We start from the raw sequence: 23,457 nt of genomic DNA on the forward strand, positions 1-23,457 counted from the left end.
GCCCACGTACGTGCGTGGCGCGCTGACGTCAGCGCGCCCTGCCGGGCATGCGCGGTGGTGGAGGTGAAGCCGCCGAGGGGAGGAGGGAAGGGTTTGGGCACAGGGGGCCTGTGGGGTCTGAGCTGGCAGCAGCGGGGCTGTGTGAGGAGGAGACGGGCTCCGGCTGCTGGGCTGGGCTCCGGCTGCTTGCTCGGGCTCTGGCTGCTGTCCCCGGCTCGAGGCGGGGGCTGTCGGGCCCGCTGCCCCCCTCAGGTCCGTGTGTGGGCAGCCCGCAGTGAGCATGCTCCCCTCGCGCTACGCAAAGTACGCAGGCAGCGCCGAGCACACGGGCTGCGCCAAACACGTAGGCTCCGCAAAGCGCGCAGGTTCCGCAAAGCGCGCAGGCTCCGCTGAGCGCTCGGGCTACGTAAAGTATGTAGGCTGCGCCGTTTGCGGCCGCTGGGTGCGGGCCGGGCCGAAGCGGTGGCGGCGCCGCGTGCCTCAGGTAACGCGGCCGGGCCGGGCCCCGCGGCCACCGCGCTGCTCCCCACGGGCTGCCGGGGCCGGGCCTCGGCCCTCTCCTTGCCCCCGACCCCGTTACCGGCAGCCCTCGGCCCCGCGGTGCCCCCCGGGAGGGGCGGCTCGGCTCTGAGGGCTGCGGGGCCGGGAGCTGCGGGCTCCCCGGGGGGCTGAGGTGAGGGGCCGGGGGCTGAGGGGCAGGGGATAAGGGTGAGGGGGGCATGGGGGGGCAGAGCAGGGGGATAGGGGTGAGGGGGGGCACGGTCTGCAGCCAGTTTTAGCCTGGCTCACCTTGACTCGTGTCCCTGCCAGCAGCCCCCGGGCGCTGTCAGGGGTCTGTTGGTTTCTACACGTTTCATTTTGTATAAGGCTGGATGGAGTGTGTAGGGTTTTTTTTTTGTTGTTGTTGTTTCTTTTTTGGAACTGGATGTGCTTAGGGTTTCAAAATTCATCCTGTGAAAGCCTTGTGGGTTTGTAGAGCAGGTGGCTCCGTTGTCCAGGTGTTTCATGCAAATCCTGTGGCATGTAAATGCTGTTTTCGTGTTTGAATTCACCTAAAGCTGTGATATAAGCCAGCAAGCAGCACGCTGAAATCCTGGGGTCTGCCTTGCTGTACTTCCCGTCTGGATTCATGCTCACGTGAATGTGATCTGTTCGGGTTTTTGCTAGAACGAGAAGTCTTGAACATAAGCGTTTATTTTAGCTGTCCTTGTCACTCATAGCAGTGAGTTCCCTGCATGCATTACTCAGAGGAGTGCTGGTCGAATTTAGAAACAAATTGCTTCTATTTCAAGTTCTTAAGAGAACGGTCTCATTAACATTGAAGTTCCCACTCAGATCTGGGTGTGAGAGGGAGTAAAGGGAGTACTGCCAAGTCTTCTGCAGCTGATCATCCCCAGACGTTTGTGAAATGCACAAATGCATTTTACATTATTACTGCTGTCTGAAACCATGGTTTGGACCTCAGTAATCTGCAGTTGTCGGTGATGGACAGTCTGAGTGACAGACCGTGACTGCGGCAATATTAAAAAAAAGTCATAAGAAGCCGAGGGGAAAAAAAAGTGAAGTATCAGATCATCTCTGCAGGTTCCTGGGAGATCTGGGAAGGGCTCATGAGCCAGCTTACTCTGTTATTTTGAGGATTAGTGCAATATCCATCCTCTTTGTGTTTGTTTTTTTTTTTTTTTTTTGTAGACCTTTAGTTATAAGGTCGCCATCTCTGAACAGAAATAGTGGAGGGATGCTGTAGGACCTGATTGTGAGAATTGATCTAGAAAGATCAAATATGATCAGTTTTAAAGAAGCGGAGGCTATCAGAGCATTTCTGTTTAAAGTAAATGAATTAAGCACATTATAAGATTTACTGCTTTTGTAACGCATTCCTGGATCTGACTGTGTCTAATTGCTAATTAATGAGAACTGTAGGCACCATGTGTGCTGAAATGAGTTGGCAACTCTGACTGAGAGTTGCTGCTGAAGAGTCATTTTTAGAGCAGGACATCACTGTTTCTAGAAATTGGTCACCTGAACAGTTTGGCCAGATGTGAACTTGCTGCTGCCTCAGCTGCTCCTGCTACCAGCAGAAAATCTACTATCTTGCTATTCAAATTAGTTTTTTTCTTGTTAGAGTGTTCACTTTATACAGAAGATGGCAAGATGAGGCAGAACTTTTTCTCTCGTGCTGACCTGACTCCAATAATGTTTTGAAATTGTTCATGGAAGTTGGGCAGAACTGGAGGTGTGATGGAACAGGCTTTGTATCTCCTAACGTAAGGATTTGTTGCAATGTTTTGGATTTATTTTATTTTTCCAGTGAAAATGAAGAATTTATATGTTTTCGTTGCTGTCCTGTTCATCCCGTGGAATTTGTCTTTGGCAAAGTACGATGAATTTGAGGACGGAGATGACATTATGGAATATGATGATAATGACTTTGCTGAATTTGAAGATGTCAGTGAAGATGCAGTCACAGAGTCTCCTCAGAGGATCATCACGACAGAAGATGATGAAGAAGAAGCCACTGTAGAGCTTGAAGGTCAGGATGAGAATCAGGAAGACTTTGATGACACAGACACACAGGTAATGCCTCATCTCCTCCCCCTGTGTGTTTCCTAATGGTGTCTCTGAACCTTACCTTCTCACCCTGTCTTTTTGGATTTTGATTGTCCAGCTTTGGATTTTTATGCTCTGTGTGATTTTGTCCTTTAGGAAGGTGATACTGAGAGTGAGCCGTACGATGATGAGGAGTTTGAAGGCTATGAAGAGAAACCAGATGCGTCACCTAGCAAAAATAAAGACCCCATAACAATAGTTAACGTAGGTATAAATTTTGATCCTTTTTTTATTTGTTACTTCATCAGTTATTTATGGCACTATTTTGTTGTACAAAGAGAGAATCTGTCCTAAAGAATTTGCTATTTGAATTAACAAGATTCAGAGAAGAAATAGGAAGAAGCTTGGAGACGAGAAACACCTAAAATAATACAATAGGATAGCAGCAGAATAGGATCCATCAGCTCTCAATTCCATGCTCTTGGAATTCTTCATGCATTGTTTTATGTTACTTCAGATAGCAACTCACGAAGTAAAACTTCCAGGGCAGGTATGTTTGGTCTGTCGATGTCTTTTAAGATGGTAGAACTGCTGTCCTTGGGTCTGTGCTGGATTCAAGCTGAGAACTGCAGTTGGAATATAGATGAGTAAATTCTTCATTAAAACACATGGTTTGATGCATAGGTTTGGCCAACGCATTTTATGACTTAGGTTCTGTTACCTATATGAAAAATGTGGAGAGATGGCAGAGCTATAGAGATAAACTTCATTTAATCCAGAGAAAAAACATACATCCCAGAAATGTCTGGGTGCTCTCTTAACACAAGGAGGAAGTTACAGTGATGATAGGCTTGCGGTAAATGTAGTGTACTTTTAGCTTGTCTGTGGCTAAAGGTTCAGGTTGGATGGGGTTTGGAGCAACCTAATCTAGTGGAAGATATCCCTGCACATGGCAGTGGGGTTGGAACCTAGATCATCTTTAAAAATCCCTTCTAATCCAAACCACTCTGTGATTCTGACACTTGACTTCTCAGATGGTTTTTGAAACCGATGTCTGTCCACACTGCTTCACCTGCTTGTTGCCTCCCAGAAGGGTCTTTTACAGAATGATCAGGTGCTTAAGGCCTATGCTTTTATTATCTTTAAGATCTCTTTTCAAATATGGTGGCTGACCTTGGCAGTGAAAATGAAGGTTTGGATTGTTTTATGACTGAAGGGTGACATGATGATAAGCAGAACTGCTGATTATTCTCTGAAATGGAAAGGCAGGCAGGCTTCCATGCTTCCTCCGCAGTCCATGGCTCTTGGTGCCATCCTGAAAATGTTCCTGGACATTTAGATTTCAGCAAAAGGTAAATGATGATCGAATAATGCTGTGAGGGGCAGGGCATCGAGCCCAGATAATCATTGGGTTGAAATGCCTGGGCTGTTGACTACTCTGGAGGATAAATGTTAGCATCAGCTCACTTGGAAGAGATATTTTTTTGTGTGTGTGTGTGTGGTAGCCAGGTATTTTGGCAATGCTGTTTTCAGTTGTTTCCCGTAGGACTTCTGTGTCCCAGGAGAGCTAAATGCGTTATGTGTAGGCTTAGTTGTGTCCTGTTGCCATTGTGACGCTTGCTGCTGGATTTGGGAGGAAAACTCTCCAGTACTCTTCATTTTTTTCAAATTGCATATACCTAATCCACTCGGTAAGGGAGAAAAACAAAACGATTTCTGTTCACTTTCCATAGGTCCCTGCTCACCTTCAAAACAGCTGGGAGAGTTATTACATGGAGATCCTGATGGTAACAGGTCTTCTTGCTTACATCATGAATTACATCATTGGGAAGAACAAAAACAACCGTCTGGCTCATGCGTGGTTCAATACCCACAGGGAACTGCTAGAAAGCAACTTTGCTCTTGTTGGTAAGTCCTGTGATGATTAGGATGTGTTTTCAGTTTGAGTAGAGATTGTTTTAGACCTGCCTGTAGGCTCTAGAGAAGGGAAACCTTTTCTATGCGTATGTGTGACAGCGCTGAGGGCAGCTCTGGGGGTAGATAAATAGTGCGCTAGTCTTTAAGTGTTGAAATTAGATTATGGTGTGGTATAAATTATTCAAAAACATCAAGGTGAGTCTGAAGTAATCCAGGGACAACAGATTTATAAACCTACTGATGCTACTCTGGCGTATAAATTTGTGCTTTCTAGACTGCAGTTCTTTTTCATTGTCATTTTCTCCAGGGGACGATGGCACCAGTAAAGAAGCCACAAGCACTGGGAAACTAAATCAAGAAAATGAGCACATATATAACTTGTGGTGCTCTGGAAGGGTGTGCTGTGAAGGAATGCTTATCCAGCTAAAGGTAAGGATGAGCGAGTTTGTAGCACTGCTCACCTACTGCCAGTGTTCAGGAAGTCCTGCACCTGGGATGGACAGTCTCACGTGTTAGTTCAGCTCATAACTTGAGGGAGCAAGTTATGAAAAACTCGATCAAACGCAGAAAGTCAACCTGCTTTTGAGCAGTGTAGGTGACTTTTAAAGGGCTCTTCAAAGTTAAACTATTCAATGAAAAACATCTACTTACATCTGCCGTGTTTTTCCTTAAGTTCCACAGCTATCTGCCTATGAAGCCCAGCATCCTAGGTATATTTATCAACGTTCTGTGTTTACAATCTTGTGTTTTTAGTTTCTCAAGAGACAAGACCTACTGAATGTTCTTGCGCGCATGATGAGGCCAGCTTGTGACCAAGTGGTATGTCCTCAACCCTTTAGATTGGCTGTGATAAGTTGTTGCATTCCTTTTGCGCTGCTCTGCTGCTTTGGGCTGTATTTATAACCCACACATGAAGTGCTGGTTATCATTTTGTGGTGTTTAGTATCTGTTGAAATAATCTGCAAGAATCATTCATATTTCTTTTGTGTGTGTGAAATGCAAACTGATGACTAGGAAATGTTTTATCTCTAGGGGTTTTATTATTTGAGTGGTTTTGTGAACAGTTCGTTGTGCTTCAAGACCTCATCTTGATTAAAACGTATTTTTACAGTCTAAATTTAATCTTTATTATTAAAGAACATATAAAGAACATATAAAGAATAATCTTTAATTATTGTTCTTCTATCTATACAGTCAGACTGAACAGAGCTGCTTAATGCATATGCTGGCCTGCATGTTCTTTCTTGTAATGTCACTATTTGCCCAGCCACTTTCTCGTAGAGGTGAGGGGAATCTTTAATCACATAAATGTCAAGAGAGGTTATATTTTGGAAGAATGGTGGCTTAGAAAATGTATTCACAATACACAATGTGACTATAATTGCATTTATAATATTAATTAAAATACTTAAATTAGATGTGGGCAGATAATCTTATCAATAGATATCTGCACAGCAAAGGCTTATAGCTCTTCTGTTGAGGAGTCGCTGTCATTACACGGTAGCATTATACCAGAATGCTGAATTGAGTGCTCCAGGAAAGGCGCTTTTTAATTTTAAGACACACTGAGAAGCTTTAATTTAACAACCTTTATCTCAGCTGTGTACAGCCTTGCTTAGGCTTTGTTCTTTGAGGTTATGAAGGATGAATCAAAATGTCAGATAAGCACTGAGGCAGCAGAAACTGTTCTTCACAGAAGATACAGGTCTCAGTTTGGCTGGTAGTCTGAAGATGGAGTGCATCGTAGAAATCTGATCAATGCTAATAACTTTCTGTCCCACAGCAAATAAAAGTAACAATGAATGATGAAGATATGGACACCTATGTGTTTGCTGTCGGAACGAGAAAAGCATTGGTGCGACTTCAGAAAGAGATGCAGGACCTGGTATGTGTGCTCACAAGGGAATAATAACAAGATAAAGCCAGTGGGATGTAAGAACCTCTGATCAATAGATCGCTTATTTTCTTGGGAACAGCTGAACACTCATGACTGACCTGTTGGAATTACTGTGGGGGAAAAGATATTTTCACCTAATAGATGGACATTTAATGCCATCAGCAATCCGCAGCACTATCCTGCTGCTGTCAGAACTGTAAGAGAAGAGGCAACTGAAAGCAGCCTGCCTCCTTTTTTTGATGTATAGTTAGCTTAGGAGGAGGTTGAAGTAGTACATTTGGGATACACGCAAGTCTCATTTTCTCCTAATCTAATTTGCACAAATGACTTTGTAAAGGATTGAAAAATGAACTTAAGCGATGTGGAAAATTTGCGGTCATGTTTTTACCTAGTGTGAAATAAAGAAAATTTCCCATACATTCAAGCCCTGAATTTTGCAAAGAATACAGTGATAACGAGCAGTGATTTGCAGATCTTTTCTCTCACAACATTTCAAACAGCACTCAAACATGGTTGGCAGGATGCCAGTTGGTTTTGTTGATTTAGCAAACAAAATAAGCAAAATATATTAAACTTTATCAGGTGTGCTGGCATGGATGTATTATATCTTTTTCTTTAAAGTACTTACTATTGAGGGGAAATGCTGACTTAAAGGCTACAGGCATTTATATTACATGCTTTACTTTATGCTTGAACTGTCCCCAGCCAGACTGAGTGACTGAGTTAATGCATTTTTATTGTTTCTTATCTGGTACTTTTAGGGGTGCCATTGTACTGAAACAGTTCAGTTGATAAGCTATTTGCATACTTGTGCTATTTTTAATTTTTTTTCCCCTTCCTCTCTTTGTAACAGAGTGAGTTCTGCAGCGATAAACCTAAGTCTGGTGCAAAATATGGGCTTCCAGATTCGCTGGCTATCTTGTCGGAGATGGGGGAGGTCACAGAGGGAATGATGGACGCAAAGGTGATCTTGAGTGAATGAGTACAAATACTCCTCGGTGTCCCTGGTACTTGCAGCCTGTGCAAATGTTCTAATCTTTGTCTCCTGTAAAAATCACAAGAGAGCTAAATGGCCCTTGTGAGATCTGGGAGAATCAAGAAAAATATAAGGGCTAGCGGAAGGGAGTAATTGCCACTTCTTTATTTCTTTTATGTGGCAACTGTTAGTCTAACATATGATCTGAGGACTTAGAACTGCCTTTCAAAGCCTCAAAGTTAGCTCCAGCACCTGGCTTGAAGGAAGGTGTTGGTCTCTCTGCAGATCCTCAATGCTGATGTTTGTTATTAAATGAAATAGCAAATCCCAAATGAGAGCAACTTGAGTTATTAGATGCGTTAATTCCATGCATTGAGGCCCCTTCTAGCAAAAGCTAAAAATTTCAGCAGTTTAAATTGTGGTGTTACTGTGGCAAGCTGAGCACAAAATTTTTCTGAGTGATGTGTGGCCGAGCTGCAAACTAATACGGAGTGTGTAGGCTGATGTCGCTCTTGGTGGTAGGAGAAACTAACCCCTGTTTCTCTTTTAGATGATACATTTCCTCACGCACTACGCTGACAAGATCGAGTCCGTCCAATTCTCGGACCAGTTCTCCGGTCCAAAACTTATGCAAGAGTACGTACATATAGAGCTAGATCTCTCCTTGCAGTAGCAGCTCTAACAGTATGCAAAGTAAAGGCTGACAAACCTGTTTGCAGTGTGGAGCTGGCTGGAATGCACATAAAGAGAAATTGGGAGCAAAGGTGAAACAGCTGAATAAATACGCTCCCAACGCTTACAAATGCTGCATCAGTGTAGATGATCAAGGTGCTGTATTGCCTTAATGTTTATTTTTGAGTGCTGGTTACTCTCTAGTTTGGGCAACTCCAAATCTCAGATAGCACCTGGCTGCTACAGTGTACACAGCTCGTGGAAAACAAGTGAGTAATCCCACTAAGAGGATACAACAGGGTAGAGTTAAACAGCCAAGAAATAACGCTGCAAGAGTGGTTGAAAAAACACGTTAATACGTTCCAGTAGCATCTGAATTAAGAACTAGGTTTGAGCGAAGTCTGAAGTGTTTAAAAGAAGTGCTTTTAGCTGCTGCCTCAGAATTGCCAAGTAGTGGGTGCTTTATCTTATCATCTGAGCTACTATGTAGGCTTTTGCAAGGGTGTATTATGCTTGCAGGCATATAAAAAAATGATCTGTATCAAAACTTGAAACTGCCCTCCAAAAGGATCGTGCTTTCTTATAATTAAAAAACAGCAGCATGTGATCTTTGTACTGAAATTGCAAGGCTTTGGAGGCTCAGTGGAATGTAGGTCTGACTTCGTTGCATGAGCCTGTGGTTTTTTTTGAGTAGTCAAGTCTTGAATTCTTAAGAATTTTTTTTTTTCTTTCTTACTGATGCTTATATAAGCTTTATGTCTCAAGTAGTAGTATAAACTTCAGGGTATATGTAAAAGTGAATGCCTTTAAAAATATACAAGCTTATCTAGGGGTCAGATGACTTCTGACAATCAGCTTGGATGATGTTATTTGTATGCCCACATTTTTTTTCACCGATTCCAGCCCCTTTTTTTCTTTCTTACAGGGAGGGTCAGCTTACAAAACTGCCCGAAACTAAAAAGACACTTTTGTTTACATTTAATGGTAAGAGAACTGGTGTATGTGTGTAAATGTATCTGGGGGGTGTTGTGTTTTACCTGTGCAAGGTATGCTCAAGTTATGTCACCTATGGAAGATAACATTATTAGGAATGACTGGTGCATGTAAACAGGATCGCTGACTGATGAACCTGTAAGCAGAAGGCAGTAATAACAAGGAGGACTCAGCAGCATATTGTGATTATAAAAGGAAACTGAACCTTGCTATTGCGGGTCTTAATTCACAATCATATCTCTGCTGGTGGTTGTATTAGGTTTCAGTTGGAAGATGACTTGTTTTAAGCCACACTGTTTGCAGTGTGAGCTTGCACAGAGTTCCTTGGTTATCCCTGTTTTGGAAGAAAAGCAGTCTATTCCAGAAAAAGACCACAGTTCTCTTAAGAATTCACAGCCATAGCTCCAAGTAAAGTTAATGTCAGAGCCAGAACTCTGTTTACTTTTTGTTAGTACAGAATGAAAAAAAAAAAAAGAAGGATCATGTGGAGGAAATGTGACTGAAGAATCTATGTGCAATCTCCAAAGCAAAATCCGTCTGTTAGTAAAGTCATTTCCAAAGAGGATGATAATATCTTCCTTGAATGGTGTGAGCAATAAGGAAGGAGCGTTGCAGCTAATAGGAAAATCTTGCCAACCTAATTAACAAGGAGCTCTCTGTTTCAGTGCCTGGTTCAGGCAATACTTCCCCAAAGGATATGGAGTCTTTGCTGCCTCTGATGAGCATGGTTATCTACTCTATAGACAAAGCAAAGAAGTTCCGTCTGAACAGAGAAGTAAGTTGTCTGTGTTTAGTGCCTTCTGAATATTGTATGAAATCGCAAACGTTAACCTTTGATCCTTAATCCTAAGGCTGGGAGCCTTTCGTTTCCAGTATAACTACTACAGATACTCCATCCTGCTCGTAGGGAATCTGTATTAACTGCCTTTGCTTTTATCTCAAAAGGGCAAACAAAAAGCTGATAAGAACAGGGCTCGTGTGGAAGAGAACTTCCTTAAGCTGACTCATGTGCAAAGACAGGAGGCTGCCCAGTCCCGTCGAGAGGAGAAAAAACGGGCAGAGAAGGAGCGAATCATGAATGAGGAGGATCCAGAAAAACAGCGACGGCTGGAGGTGAGATGGATTTTCAGCTTGTTACAAGCTACAGGCGAATTTCTGTGACGTGTCTCCAGGGCTGCTTGTAGGCATACAAGCAGCAGCAGCCAGCTTTGATTTCTTACTTTGCCAGAAGGCAGCACACGCTTCCTGTGTATACTCTCTTGCTTTCCCAAACATGTAAGGGCTCTCAGTGGGGAGCCAGCTCACGTGGTTAGGGATGCGAACCCAAGTACAGTACTGGGGGTTGCCGCCTTTGTTCTTTTTTGAAACGATCAGCTTGTTCTTTGAAGGGATTGCTGATGTTCATTTAGCTCTCTGTATTCTTTCCTACAGGAAGCTGCTTTGCGGCGTGAGCAGAAGAAACTTGAGAAGAAGCAGATGAAGATGAAGCAAATCAAAGTGAAAGCTATGTGACTCCATTGTGAGACGCCTGTCTCAGTGCCACCTGCAGAATTTTAATTCACAGGGTACAAAGACGTACTGAACTCCATAATCCTACACTTTTTTGAACACTACTAGCCATTAAGGGAAATGCTCCTTGCATCGGTGTTACTTATTTAAGTATTACAGCAACATTGCAGGTGTATGTAGAGAGCTTTGTCTCAGCAGTTTTATTCCAGGTGGTATAAATTTTTGCTACTTGTCTGTTTAAAAAAAAATTGCAATATTCTTGAATGCTCATTGTCATTTGTTCTTCAAAAACATATGATTGTAAACCTGTCCACGTGTGCTGGTAACATATTAATGCTTTGGTTTTAAACTTTGGTTTTAGTTTTTGGGAGGGAAGGGGGAAATTCTTAATTTAAGGGGAGGAGAACTGCACAATAAGCATTTACCATGCGTTTATTTGCATCAAGCTTTTAAAGGCACAAAACTTAGCCTTCCATACACAGTATGGATACTTCAGGGATTTTAAGTCCAGTAGAACAGAAGTGTTTTTTTTTTTTTTTTTTTATAACAGACAAGGGTCTGAAACAGTATTAGGTTACCTGTAGGCATGATTGGCATACGTGTAAAACATGTAGATGGGTTAGATACCAGGGAATGGAATACATGAGCATTACTTCTTACCTGTGGTTTTGAGTGCTGCAAGCTTAATATGATGTCAAGTCTGTCACGTCAGCGTGGTGTTTCTTCAGGAGTTGAGTGCATGGTGAGTTAGCAGCTTCAGCTAGTTTTTCCTTGAATATTTTAACTGTACAAATTTGCCTCAAAAACATTTCTCCTAGTCTTAGCAGCTGCTGCCTAATTCACTCCAGCAAGAAGCTAGATTCAGTGAAGTATCTGCTATTGCCAATTTCCCCAAGAAAGTAAAACTGCTTCAGAGGCTGTGTATCCTCTTCCACTGATAAGTGGTCACTTCAGGTTTTTGAGTATATCGGGGAAGGAAGTGAGCGTCCTTGTGCAAACACTTGGCTAACTGAGAGCTCTGCATTTTATAAATGCTTCCTGTCTCGCAGGTGTTATATTGTTGCTGTAACAGACTTTTTACAGATTTGTGGGGAAACAATGTCTTGCATTTTTCTTGTTCAATAATATGTGCAAATTTTGTTCTGAGGCAATAAGGGCGAGCTGCTGTTGAAACAGCAATTGCTTAAAATTCTTGTTCCAGCATGGGGTACTTCAAGCTGACTTAAATGCAGAAGTCTGTAACCTGATACATGCAAATACATTAATTTTATAATGGTTGGTAAAATTAATTTAAAACCAAAACTAATGTAGATCATGTGAAATTTTAGCACTATTTAGCTTTAAAGATTAACGTGGTCTTGTTTCACGAAGTTCTTGGAAAGGAAATAGTAGTTTGTGCTCTTTTTTTGAATAAGTCGACAGTGTTCCTGAAGTCCTATGGCAGCTAATTTTGTAATATGAACATTCAAATGAACTACCTAATGAAGAGTAAAATATGATTGAAACACTCCGCCTGCCTAGTTTGCTGGACTCTGTGTTCCTTTCAGCTACTCCCCTTGCCTACTGTAACATTCCTCTCAGCACCTCAACACCTTATTTGTCCCGTTTAGGGTATAAAAGTGTATTTTTTGTGAGGGAGGCGGATGCCGTACCCGTAGGAGGGCCGTTTTGAGGCACCCTGACAGGAGCCAACATGGCGCCCGCCTCCCCCCCCTTCAGGTGCGCGGGCCCGCGAGCCGCCATTAGGCGCGGCAGTAGCGGCGCGCTGACGTCACGCGCAGCGCCGTGCTGGCGTCACACGCGGCGTCTCCTGCCGGTGCGCGGTGGCCGCGGCGCTGAGGTGAGGCCGGGCCGGGGCCGGGGCTGAGGGGACCGGGGGGGGGCGCGGAGGGGCCGGGAGGGGCCGGGGCCGGAGCTGAGCCGCTCTCGTCCCCCAGGTTGCCTTCCGCAGCGTGTGGCGACGCACCCGCGGCCTCCATGTCTTTCCTTGTAAGTAAACCCGAGCGCCTGAGGGTGAGTGTTACCCCCCGCCGGGAGCGCCACGGCCCCTTCGGGAACCGCGCTTGGGCGCTGCCTGCTTGCAGTCCTTGCACACCTTGCACACTTGCTCCTTTGTACGCTTGCTGCTTGTACCTTTGCTCCTTGCACGCTTGCTGTTGCACACTTGCACCCGGAACACTTGCTCCTTGCACACTCACTCCCTTGCTCCTTGCACACTTGCTCCTTGTACACTCGCTCCCCGCACGCGTGCACCCCCTCCGCGTGCAGCACCCGGCATTTACAATAAATATTATATTTAAGGGAAAGCCGAGTCTCTCCGGCCTCTCCTCACGAAGCGCCTGCCCTCATTGCACCGCGTACAGCTCTTCTTTTCCTGAACCTGGCTGAGTTTGGGAAGTTAAACATCAGCGTTGCTTAATTCTGTATTTTTGAGTGTCAAAGTGATTGGTTTTACACAACAGAAGCACTTCTAGTGACTCAAACCGACAGGGTTGTGCTGCACTGTGCGTTTTGAGTCACTGACACCAAAGACAGGCGCTTTCCAAGACTGGCCTCGCTCACACCAAGCGACATAACCCCTTTCCTCACTGCTTTCACTGAGCTGACAGGCTCTAATGTGCTGCTGTTCCTGACTGTTTAATTTAATGCTAACTTAATCAATGCTCTGCAAGCCTAAAATTGTATGTTTTATTCCCTATTATATATGCAGGCCTGTTTTTTTCAAATCACAAAGCCAATTGGAATGGTAGAAACTTTTCTCTGCACAAGCTAATGCTTAATGCTTGCTCTGAATTTTAAGCATGAATTCTGGAAGGGAACTACAGCTTTACAATACTTGGGTTTTAATTTTACTTGTAGTTAATGGATATATTGCCAAAATAGTCCTCAGAACTCTAAGACAATGTCTTGTTATAAAAAGCTGAATCTTTTTCACACCTGTTACACCCAAAGGAACTTTTATTTGCCTGTATAAGGGTGCATAGCATGCTTACTATTTTTATGTGCACATATGAAGATTTTTGTCTGAATAATCAAAAATGAACTTTACTGCGAGTGCATGCTATCCAGGAGGGGCGGCAGCACCGAGGTGCTTGCTGGGTGCATGCACAGGTAACGTTCTTGTCCAGAGTAAGGAAGTAGCTCTGATGTCACAGCTTTTAGATCACAGTAAAATCGTAGAAGTGTTAGCATTGTGGTTTAGTTTTTGATTTGGGGGGTGAGGAGGGAAGAGGGAGTAGATTGTCTCTGAAGGAAATAACTAATTTCTTTTTCTTTTTTTTTTTTTCTTTTAGCGGTGGGTGTCGGAAAAGTTCATTGTTGAGGGCTTAAGAGAGTTTGAACTGTTTGGAGGTAAGTTTTCCTCTCGTTGGATGACATTGGGAAGGTTAATTATAATTCACGAGTGAAAATGGGTTTTGAAACTCTGCTGATAGCTCCCCAGTGTGCCCGTAGGAGAGCTGGTTGGTTTCTGGTCTGCTTTGCGTGGAACAAGCAAAATCTTCCACCACGATGCAGAAATCTTGGTCGGTGACTTAGAAAGCAGTCAGAACATAGGAAATCAAGGTCTCGTCTAGATTTTGCTTCTAGAGGGCATGGAGAAACTTTCACTACTTTAAATAAATAACCCTTAGACAGCTTCTTCTGTATTTAGGCTAAGTATGTATGTCACTTGTCAATGTCAGTTTACATTTATGTGCAATATCTGAACAGTAGCACTGTTTGAATCTTTTTAATTCCCATTCTTGTACTACGTTTGATTATTTTTAATGTAATTATCTGTAAATTAAATCTTTGTCTACAATATATTTGTATGTATGTGCTATCAGTAAGTATCACGCAGGGTTATTTACTTAGTTTTCCTCAGTAAGTTCCAACTATATTTTTTAATGGGTGTCTGTTGAACACAATTTGGTGAACAATTAATTTCTTTACTCCAGAGCAGCCTCCGGGTGACTCTCGGAGAAAAGTAAGTGGCTTTTGCAGGCTGTGGTGCTGTGGTTCATTGCATGGAGATTATCCTTGTGAAAGTTTGATTTTTCTTTTTACCTTAGTTTTATATTTCATCTCTATATTTAGCTCTACAAGTGTGGAGACAGGTTTCACCCTGGAGTGGAGGTTTTGGTGTGTGGTATTAAAACTGGACGTGACTAGCCAAAACTAAAGTTAATCTCTCAGATTTGAGGGTCTCCCTTTTGAGGTGATTTGGGTCCGATTCTTCAGAGATGCTGATCTCTTTGAATTCTTTTGGAATTGAGGGAAGAGGTTAGCCTATGAGACTTCTGAAAATGGCCCCCAAATTTTTATTTTGGCCGTTCTAAGCCAGCATTCCCTTCTGGACACGCTGATTCTGGCTTCCTTACTTTTCCCTGCAGAGCAGTCACATCAGAGGCTCCAGCATCAGAACCAAACATCGTGTAATTTGCAGTTTGAGTGACTTTATGTCCTGTTGGCTGCTCTTCCTCAGAGCCAATTCTGGGAGCTCTGCCTCTTAAGAACTAAAGTCACTTACAAATGAGGAGTGTCTGTTCAAAAACATACAGCCAAAATGGGACAGTTGAGAACTTCACCTTTGCTTTTTGTTCTGCAGGCCCTGATTCCGTGGTGCGTGGTGCATTATGCACGATTTATAGCAGAATATATTGGTCTAAATGGTTTCCTACCTGCCCACACCATACTGAAACGTTTCTGTGTGCAGGTGTTGCTTTAGTTTAAGGCAATTACAAACAGGAATTAAGTGTGATTTGTTTATAAGTGTGTCAGCTTAAGCTGTTATAATTGATTTTGTGTCAGTGTCTGTAATTTGCTGGCACAAACAAAGCTGAAAACATGAGATCTATACAGAACGTTTTGTATAAAGTCAAGTGAATTCACACCTTATTTAATTGCTGAGCGTCCAGCATATGCTGTGCTGGAAGCAAATGGAGATCAGCATCTGCATCATTTTTGTTCAAATGTTCCCTTGGTTTTTTGGACACCACAGTGATATTGGTGACTATTTTAATTTTTACAGCTAAATAAAAGCTTACTTTTTCTATCATGGCTATACAAAAAGGCAAATAATTGGGGAAAGGGGCAGGAGGAAAATTTCTGTAGCTCATGCTGAAAGGGAGTGAAGGAGCGAGGAGGTGGTGAGGAAGGCAGCAGAACAAAAACAACTTTCCCTCTTCCTAATTCAGACGGATGTGATTTGGCAGAGGCAGATTCTTGCGAGCATCATATAACTGATTTTCTTACGGCATTTGTAACAGCAGTTATCTTTCAAAGATTAATTTCCTTAAACCTATTTCCAATTAAAATCTGATCAACAAGCCCTACAGCTAGCTCCTAATGAATGTCGGGCCATAAAGCCAGTTGTACGTGACTTCATTTCGCAGCTGCTTTTGCTTTTGACCATACACCAAAAGTTGTCCCGTGTGAAACCACAGAGGAGCTTTTTTGCAGTATTTCATGAGTGACATTTCAGTTTAACTTTTTTTTTTTTTTTTTTTAAACTCTCGTATGATGTTGATAAATTTCTGGTAGAGCTCCTTGTGCATTAACTTAGTTATTGGTCACTGCTAACACGAAGACAGGTGAGTGAAGACCTCTGATGTTCTGGAAAACTTTTAAATAGGGATTTTACAGCCTTTTTCCATTCCTGTTGAAACAGCCTGCACCATTCATAAGATTAAATTTATTTATTTTTTCGCATCTGTTTTGTTGGCTTACGCTGTATTTGGAGTGGAGTTTATTAAAGCAAACCACTTAACGTGCTGCTCCGCGTTTCACCAGCTGTCACTGCTGCACACCGCTGCTTATCAGAGCCTTCTGCTTTCCTTTCCTTGGTGGTGCCTTTCTGCTTCAGAGGTTTCCATCTGCCTGTGTGTCTCTGTGTGAAATTGATGGCAGAAGTAACGAGTGACACAATCCAAGTCAGAATTGACAAGGATCTTTAGCAGAAGTTTGAAAGAGGGAGTGGAAGGTTGCTGCCTGTTTCAGCCAAGCCACAGCACGGTGTAGTGCTAGGACTGGAAGTAAAGGTTTTGAGATCTGAGGGGTGGGTTACCCTGAAATAGGCGCCAGCTGAGTTGCTGTACTAGAGTTGTTTGAGCTGGAGTTGTGTCCTAGCACTGTTCTCAAAGCAAAGTTTCACCTTTTCCTATAACTGAAAACCAAACCTATTTTTAAGGTAGACAGAAGTAAAACGTATGCTGGTCAGAGGCAGTCAAAAAGCTGAACTTAGGAAGCCTGAATAGCAACTTACTCCCCAGTACACTTAGAGATGAAAGCTTCTCAGGAGCTGAACCCTCAAACAGAACCAAAGGTAATTAATTTACGGTGAATTCATGTCTGCTCTTGTTGCACTACATTTACCCTTGGCTGAGCGTAGAACAGTGCCTTGTTTTTCAGCTGCCACTGTGTCATTTCCATCTTTCAGCAATGGAAAAGAGAGTATTCGCTGTCACTGCAGGAAAAGGGACAAGCTTCTTCTACTTCATGAATCATGAGGAAAGGTCTGATAAAGGGCACTTGCAGTTGATGAGGAATGAGTTGGCAAAAATGAGCTGGGGTTCCAAATGTCAGGAGTTAATGTGCTAGAAATTTGACATTACTACGTCTGGACTTAGACACCAAATAAATTTGGATCCCCATTAGGATGCACTCCTTGTGACTTTGGAAACTTAAGTGAGTTGCAAGGTATAAAGGAACTTGCAAGAAGTTCCTGCTCGAAAAGATTTTGTGATTGTAAATCGTTTAGCTTTGTGTCAGATGTGTCAGGGTGGTGTCGTTGGTAGGCTTAGGAGCGCTGCTTCCCTGCGTGGTGTGAGTTTTTTTTTCTATCCTTTTTCTTTTTTCCCTGTAAGCACAAATGCATTGCAGCTAAATTTTTGCTTTCATTTGGAGCTTTTCTTTTCACGTGTGTCTGACCTTCATACTTTTGCTGAGGTGGGTTTATCACTTTGATGTTTGGCTGAGCAGCTTCAGCTGTGCTGCTCTTCTCACAGATGAGCAGCTGAAAACCAGAAGCCCCAACTTCAGGCAGGAATGCTGACTGCCACGGTGCAGGGAGGTGCTGTGAACAAGCTTTCCTTTGGCCTTTGCTCAGGCGAGAGGGTGACACAGAAGTCTGTAAATAATAGGAGGAAGACAGTTACCATAAAGCAATGCTCAGGCTGTCCTGGGGAATAGTAATTGGCTTTATCCAAGTATTTCTAAGTAAATTTTAGCTTAACCTAAGTGAGAATATTGCCTTTTACGGTTACCTGATTAAAACACAGATGTCTGGATCTTCTGAAATGAGGCATCTCCTGGATTTTGATTGATATTTAACTATTAATTGTTTTAACAGCAGTTAAATTGTCTCTTCTATAGTTTTGTCATATTGAGTGTGTATGATAAGGAACAGATGACTTTTCTACCACGTGTAATCTTTATCTCTTTTGACCTGACTTTATTTTTTCCCTAGACAAATGAGGCGAGCTCCGAGTCGATAGCTTCTTCCCCTAAAAGGGACACCATGAGCAACTTCCTCCCAGACAGCAGCTGCTACGAGTTGCTCACTATCATAGGTAAGATTACTTGTGGGCTGGAGGATCGGAAGTCTGCTCTGCAAAGAGAGTAATTTCTGCAGACTTGTTGGCCTTTTCTTGATTATTTATTTATTTTTTGACATCGGATGCCCTTCTTCTTTGATTAAAAAATCACTTTAATAAAAACTGAGATGCTTATCCTAAAGGCTTGCAACCCAAAGAGGCATGTGGCGCGTTAACAATACTGAGTATAAAGTACAAAGTCAGCAGAAGGACCCTGAAACCCTGTCCTTGGAGGGGCTGTGGCCAAATCATTTTACTTCTGGCTCAATTTTGAACTTGAAAGACTGGATAATACTAACTGGCTGGCTAGGATAATTTCTCTCCATGGGATACATGCTAGGGGAAATGGTATCTGATGGAACAATTACTTTCTTTCACAAGGCCATAAATAGTTTGAGTAAATGAGTATAAAGATTATTTAAGGGTCAAGGACTGGAGGAGTTCTTTAGAAGTGTGTGCTCCAGAAATATTGCTGAAGCTTTATTGCCTTTTCTTTCAGGCAGAGGCTTTGAAGACTTGATGGTTGTGAACCTGGCCAGGTATAAACCCTCAGGGGAGTATGTCACTGTCAGAAGAGTTAACTTGGAAGCCTGCACCAACGAAATGGTCACGTTCTTGCAGGTAACAGGAATCCACTAATACAATAGTGCAAGTTTAGGAGAGAATAGATGGCAAGAACAGTGCTTATCAATCCTGTATTCATATTTCTGCATTTACTCGAATCAAAATATCTTTTTTTGTTTTTTAGGGGGAACTTCACGTTTCCAAGCTCTTCAACCACCCTAACATTGTGCCATACAAAGCAACTTTCATAGCTGACAATGAGCTGTGGGTGGTAACATCATTCATGGCCTATGGTAGGTGGGGGGGGAATACCTTGACTGGCCGTCATATCCTGTTAAATCAGGTTTAAGAGGTGTTGCATCTTTGTTGGAGCATCCTTTTTTTTCTGACCACTGAAGAGGTGTTTTGTTTCTTTTTAGGTTCTGCAAAAGATTTGATCTGTACCCATTTTATGGATGGGATGAGTGAATTGGCGATTGCATATATCCTCCAAGGCGTACTGAAAGCACTTGACTACATCCACCATATGGGCTATGTACATAGGTAAAATAATAATAATTTTAAAAAAAATGTCACTATGCAATAAACTTACCTCTGTACCCTGAAGACCAGTGTCTGAAGTCACAACAAACCACATTGGCAGGCAGACATAAGGCTCTGTTCAGGTGCTGTGTAGAGTCTCTGAATTGAGACTGACAGCGAGGGGAAATTTGTCCTGTTGCTGCAGAAGGTCCCGAGTCCATAACCTCTAGTCCCATGCTTCTCCTTGCCACAGAAAGTTTATTTTGGGAAAATGCAAAGTGAGTGAATCAAGTCCTCTTACTGCTTGTATACATAGTTTTGCACAGCATTCAGGATGGCCATCAGGACTCTCAGCCCCCAGCATGCTTTTATCCTTTCCACAGGTGCTTGCCAGGGTTGATTTTCTCTTCAGTGCTGCAGTGTTTTTTAATCTCTTCCTAAATCACCATGTCCATCCTTTAGCATGTTTTTCCTTTCCTCTGATATATCCTGTTGTGAAAGTAAATTTCAAACACAGAATGTCCTAGGTTATTAATGGTCACTACATTTATTGTATGTACTGTAAAAGTTGTTCAGCTCAAGTGTTCCTGCCTTAAATCCTCTGTAGTGCACTTCCGCACTAGCAGGGTTCCTGGGGATGCTGTAAGGAACATAAATCATCCGAGGGCAGAAAACCTGACTTCTTTTGTTGTTGTTCAAGGAGTGTGAAAGCCAGCCATATCCTGATTTCCGTAGATGGGAAGGTGTACCTCTCCGGCCTGCGAAGTAATCTGAGTATGATTAACCATGGGCAGCGACTCAAAGTTGTTCATGACTTCCCCAAATACAGCATCAAAGTCCTACCTTGGCTCAGTCCTGAAGTCTTGCAGCAGGTATGTTATAAAAAACAAAACAAAACAAAAAAACTACGGCTTGTGCTCAGTGATACATAGCATCTCTGTGTAATTTTCTGAGGTTTTAGGGCCTGTTCTGGGAGAAGAAAAACAGCCACAGTGTTGCTTTTTCTCATGATGAGCATCCTGCTTTATACTTTTTAGCTTAAAACTACTACCACCACCACCAAACCATCCTATATGTGGGTTGTGCCATTTCTGCTCTAATCATTTGGGTTTGTTCTTCTGCATGGCGAGTCGTGAGCATTGCCTGTCCACATTGCAAGTCCACAATTTTTAATTTCCTTTTCTTTTAGAATCTCCAGGGTTATGATGCAAAGTCTGACATTTACAGCATAGGGATAACAGCCTGCGAGCTGGCAAATGGACACGTACCATTTAAAGACATGCCTTCCACTCAGGTAAGATTTAAAGGTTCTTCCCTTCTCGTTTTCATCTGAGCATGTGGAATTGCCTTGCAGCACGGGGTTGTGAAAACAGGAGGGTGCTGTGCCTCCCTGAATTCCCTTCTCATTGCTGCTTTTCCTGTAGAACTGCTGTGCTGCTGTATTAAACCTTTGGTGTCCAAACGCTGAGGACATTAAAAATCTACTGAGGAATTTTAACTGTTGAGATGGCATGCATGGGATGTTGATGTCCCTTCATTTCCAGATGCTGTTGGAAAAGCTGAACGGAACTGTTCCCTGCCTGCTAGACACCACCACTATTCCTGCTGATGAGCTGACCATGAAAACCTCGCGTTCAAGCGCTAACTACGGGCTGGGCGAGAGCATGGCCGTCAGCAACGTGAGAGCAGCCAACGGCGAGTCAGCCTTGCACCCTTACCTGCGGACCTTCTCCGCCTGCTTCCACAACTTCGTAGGGCAGTGCCTCCAGCGGAACCCGGACTTCAGGTAAAGCCAGGCCAAAGCTGCTCTTCGCAGCCATGCCACGAGCACCGTTCTAGGGGCTGACTGAACCAGGAGAGCCAGCAAAGGTTGTTTGAAGTTTTTTTCCAAAACTATAGCTGGGCGAGGATGTGATCTGCATTGAGAGGAGTATGTAAAGTATGCAGAACAAAAGCAGTGTTAAAAGCAGGTTAAGATATTCTTTAAGAGAGCCTGAAGACTTTCGGAGTTCATAGCTCTGCTTTGCAACCTTCTTTGGGGAGCTGAGAGGTCCTGCTCTGTCTTTCTGGTGCTCATCAGACCACTCCACGAGGTGTGAAGAGCAGGGGTAGCTTTCTGCTGCGTTAGTGAGTTCAGTCTTCAGAAAGTTTGAGTGCCAGAGCTGGTGTGAGGGAGGGGTTGGGACGAGGTTGTGACAGTGAACTGCCCACAGAACTACACTTGAGCATCTTGAAAGGACAAAATATCACTGACTAATTTTTCTTCTGTGCTTGCTTTATTCTAACTCCCTTCTACAGGCCCAGTGCAGGCGCTCTCCTTAATCATCCCTTTTTCAAACAGGTAAGGAATTCATTTAATATGCAGAGAACAGTGGCTTTTTTGCAGTCATTAGCTTGCTGTGTCACTGAAGCTGAGGGTGGGAGTGTTGAGTTGCTTAATCCTTTCAGATCACAGAAAAATTAAGTTAGTTTGGTGCTGCTTGGTGATTGTCAGCTTCTCCAGGAAGGAGAATGAGGTGCTTGTTCTCTGGGAGTGAGGTAGCTCTGGAAGCAGCTGCCTGTTCTGTGGGGCTGCAACTTCTCTCGATGCAGGCAGGAGGACAGCACTGTCTGTCTGGGGAGGCATTTCAGCACCTGACCTCTCTCCTTTTTGTGCAGATCAAGCGCCGTGCTTCTGAAGCACTCCCTGAACTTCTGCGCCCCGTCACCCCAATCACCAATTTTGAAGGAACGCGGCCCCAGGATCCCAGTGGCATTTTTGGGCTGGTGTCAAACCTGGAGCAGCTAGACGTGGATGACTGGGAGTTCTAGAACAAACAGGGACTATACGTGGTTCTGGAGGAGCTTCCTGGACATTGTAATTTATTGGTCCTGTTCATAAAAGGTGATGAATGTTACATGTAGAAGAGTTTACAGGTCCTTGGGAAGGAACTTCAGCTGCCTGTTTACTTGGAAAGTAGCCTGGAAACAAATGGACAGACCTGAGCTGGAAAAGGCTCAACCCCAAGGAGCTGCGGAGTATTCCAGTTGGTGCAGGGCCCCAAGCCCCAGTCCTTGCAGCTGAGAACATCAGAGTGGGTTGAGCGGATCTGTTTAGTTAGGGTCTCTATTTCTGTTTCTAAAAATCATTCGCTTCCTTGTATCACAGTCAGAGGCTGCATGTCCCCATCCTCTTTTGTTCTTTCTTTTTAAGGGTGCCTTAGAGTTAAGAAGGGGAAGGAGGCAGCTCTTAGCTTTGGGCGTTTTCTTAGAGCTGGTCAGCTTAGTTACTGCGTTGTCACCAGGTAACTTTTAAGTGGGGGAAAAAAAAAAAAAAAAGTGTGTGCTCTTAGTCACTGTTTTGGGATGACCTGATTCTGTTTTGGGCACATTCAGTGTGTTGAATGTTCCTCTGCAGCACTTTTCCAGTTTGGGAGAGCCCTTGGAGAGACTCCTCACTTGATGCTGAGTACTCTGAACTCCAGGTCAGACAGGGCACGGCATTCCAGCCTCTCCTCCCGTGGCTGCCTGGGTCAATGACTGCCGTGTGTAATTCTGTGCAACGTACCAGCATTTTTACTCCCTACAGCATATCTAGTTCAGCCTTCTGTTAGCTGGGCTGGTTTCACAGCATGAAACATTCACACCAGCTTGTTCTCACTGACTTAACTTGGCATAGAGGGGAAGTAATTTGATTTTCATGCAGAATCCTTATTCACAACTCCTCTTTGAACATCACGTACAGAATTAGCTCAAGCCTTCTCTTACCATTGCTGTTCCACCTTCCCTGACTGAATGCCAGGTTAAAAAAAGGCCTCTGCTTGCTTTTCACATGGCTTCCCTCGCTCCATGGCCATGGCATCTCTCCCCCATTCCATGGTATTTGTTTTTGGAGGTGTGTTTAAGGCTTTTAGTTTGACCTTTCCAAGGACCGTGAGTGCTGGAGGTCTTTCTACTCTTCACTGAAGCACTGAGAATCCAGTCCTGTAGGGGTGGTTGATGGGAGTAGTGGTGCTGGCAACAGGTCCTTCTTGTGTTTATAAACTGTACTTGAACCCAGATAAAGTTTGTTACTCTAGTTTTTTGCCAAAAGAAATAAAATATTTCTGAAGTTTTTAAGCCTGCTGTTTCTGCAAGGTGATGGAGTAGATCCCAGCAGTGATGACAAGCTCGTGCTGCAAGCATACGGTCTTCCCAGCTCCTTAAGAGGCTGGATCTTGTACCTCAGCTCATGAAGTCTGCGTCTTGCCAAAATCTATCCCTCTCACCCAACCTTGCACAGGGAGTGGGTTAGTGGTACTTGC

General features: G+C 43.5%; 2 protein-coding genes across 7 annotated transcripts; both read left to right on the forward strand.

The window, feature by feature from the left end:
• The first annotated feature begins 151 nt into the window (after positions 1 to 151).
• Positions 152 to 10,882, forward strand: CCDC47 (coiled-coil domain containing 47). 3 transcript variants are annotated; one of them, XM_084301293.1, is made up of 13 exons: positions 152 to 252; positions 2,312 to 2,577; positions 2,707 to 2,814; positions 4,284 to 4,458; positions 4,775 to 4,896; positions 5,221 to 5,286; positions 6,251 to 6,352; positions 7,218 to 7,328; positions 7,891 to 7,976; positions 8,938 to 8,996; positions 9,671 to 9,780; positions 9,951 to 10,118; positions 10,437 to 10,882. In XM_084301293.1, the coding sequence occupies exons 2-13, from the start codon at positions 2,317 to 2,319 to the stop codon at positions 10,515 to 10,517; spliced, it is 1,449 nt and encodes a 482-aa protein (XP_084157419.1). In that variant the 5' UTR covers positions 152 to 252; positions 2,312 to 2,316; the 3' UTR covers positions 10,518 to 10,882. The 3 variants fall into 3 exon arrangements, with proteins under 3 accessions (XP_084157419.1, XP_084157417.1, XP_084157418.1); XM_084301291.1 differs by lacking the exon at positions 152 to 252 and adding an exon at positions 328 to 484; XM_084301292.1 differs by lacking the exon at positions 152 to 252 and adding an exon at positions 332 to 673.
• A 1,443-nt stretch (positions 10,883 to 12,325) lies between these two features.
• STRADA (STE20 related adaptor alpha) lies at positions 12,326 to 23,430 on the forward strand. Of its 4 annotated transcripts, none has more exons than XM_084301002.1 (13): positions 12,326 to 12,354; positions 12,452 to 12,527; positions 13,808 to 13,865; positions 14,453 to 14,481; positions 17,962 to 18,064; positions 18,588 to 18,709; positions 18,837 to 18,945; positions 19,072 to 19,195; positions 19,875 to 20,046; positions 20,364 to 20,468; positions 20,719 to 20,960; positions 21,473 to 21,515; positions 21,833 to 23,430. In XM_084301002.1, the coding sequence occupies exons 2-13, from the start codon at positions 12,492 to 12,494 to the stop codon at positions 21,983 to 21,985; spliced, it is 1,296 nt and encodes a 431-aa protein (XP_084157128.1). In that variant the 5' UTR covers positions 12,326 to 12,354; positions 12,452 to 12,491; the 3' UTR covers positions 21,986 to 23,430. The 4 variants fall into 4 exon arrangements, with proteins under 4 accessions (XP_084157128.1, XP_084157129.1, XP_084157130.1 ...); XM_084301003.1 differs by having other exon boundaries at positions 12,328 to 12,354; positions 12,452 to 12,503; XM_084301004.1 differs by lacking the exons at positions 12,326 to 12,354; positions 14,453 to 14,481 and having other exon boundaries at positions 12,455 to 12,503.
• The last annotated feature ends 27 nt before the right edge of the window (positions 23,431 to 23,457 follow it).

Source organism: Netta rufina (genome assembly GCF_964035555.1).
Source record: "Netta rufina genome assembly, chromosome: 24".
Lineage (NCBI taxonomy): Eukaryota > Metazoa > Chordata > Aves > Anseriformes > Anatidae > Netta > Netta rufina.

What these genes read in the sequence shown, in the direction of transcription:
- CCDC47 (XM_084301293.1), top strand. Translation starts at nt 2,317, where the DNA reads ATGAAGAATTTATATGTTTTCGTTGCTGTCCTGTTCATCCCGTGGAAT. An exon ending in AAGCAACTTTGCTCTTGTTG is followed by an intron (nt 4,459 to 4,774) that starts GTAAGTCCTGTG and finishes CATTTTCTCCAG; the next exon opens with GGGACGATGGCACCAGTAAA. An exon ending in ACTTTTGTTTACATTTAATG is followed by an intron (nt 8,997 to 9,670) that starts GTAAGAGAACTG and finishes TCTCTGTTTCAG; the next exon opens with TGCCTGGTTCAGGCAATACT.
- STRADA (XM_084301002.1), top strand. Translation starts at nt 12,492, where the DNA reads ATGTCTTTCCTTGTAAGTAAACCCGAGCGCCTGAGG. An exon ending in CGAGTTGCTCACTATCATAG is followed by an intron (nt 18,065 to 18,587) that starts GTAAGATTACTT and finishes CTTTTCTTTCAG; the next exon opens with GCAGAGGCTTTGAAGACTTG. An exon ending in CATATGGGCTATGTACATAG is followed by an intron (nt 19,196 to 19,874) that starts GTAAAATAATAA and finishes TTGTTGTTCAAG; the next exon opens with GAGTGTGAAAGCCAGCCATA.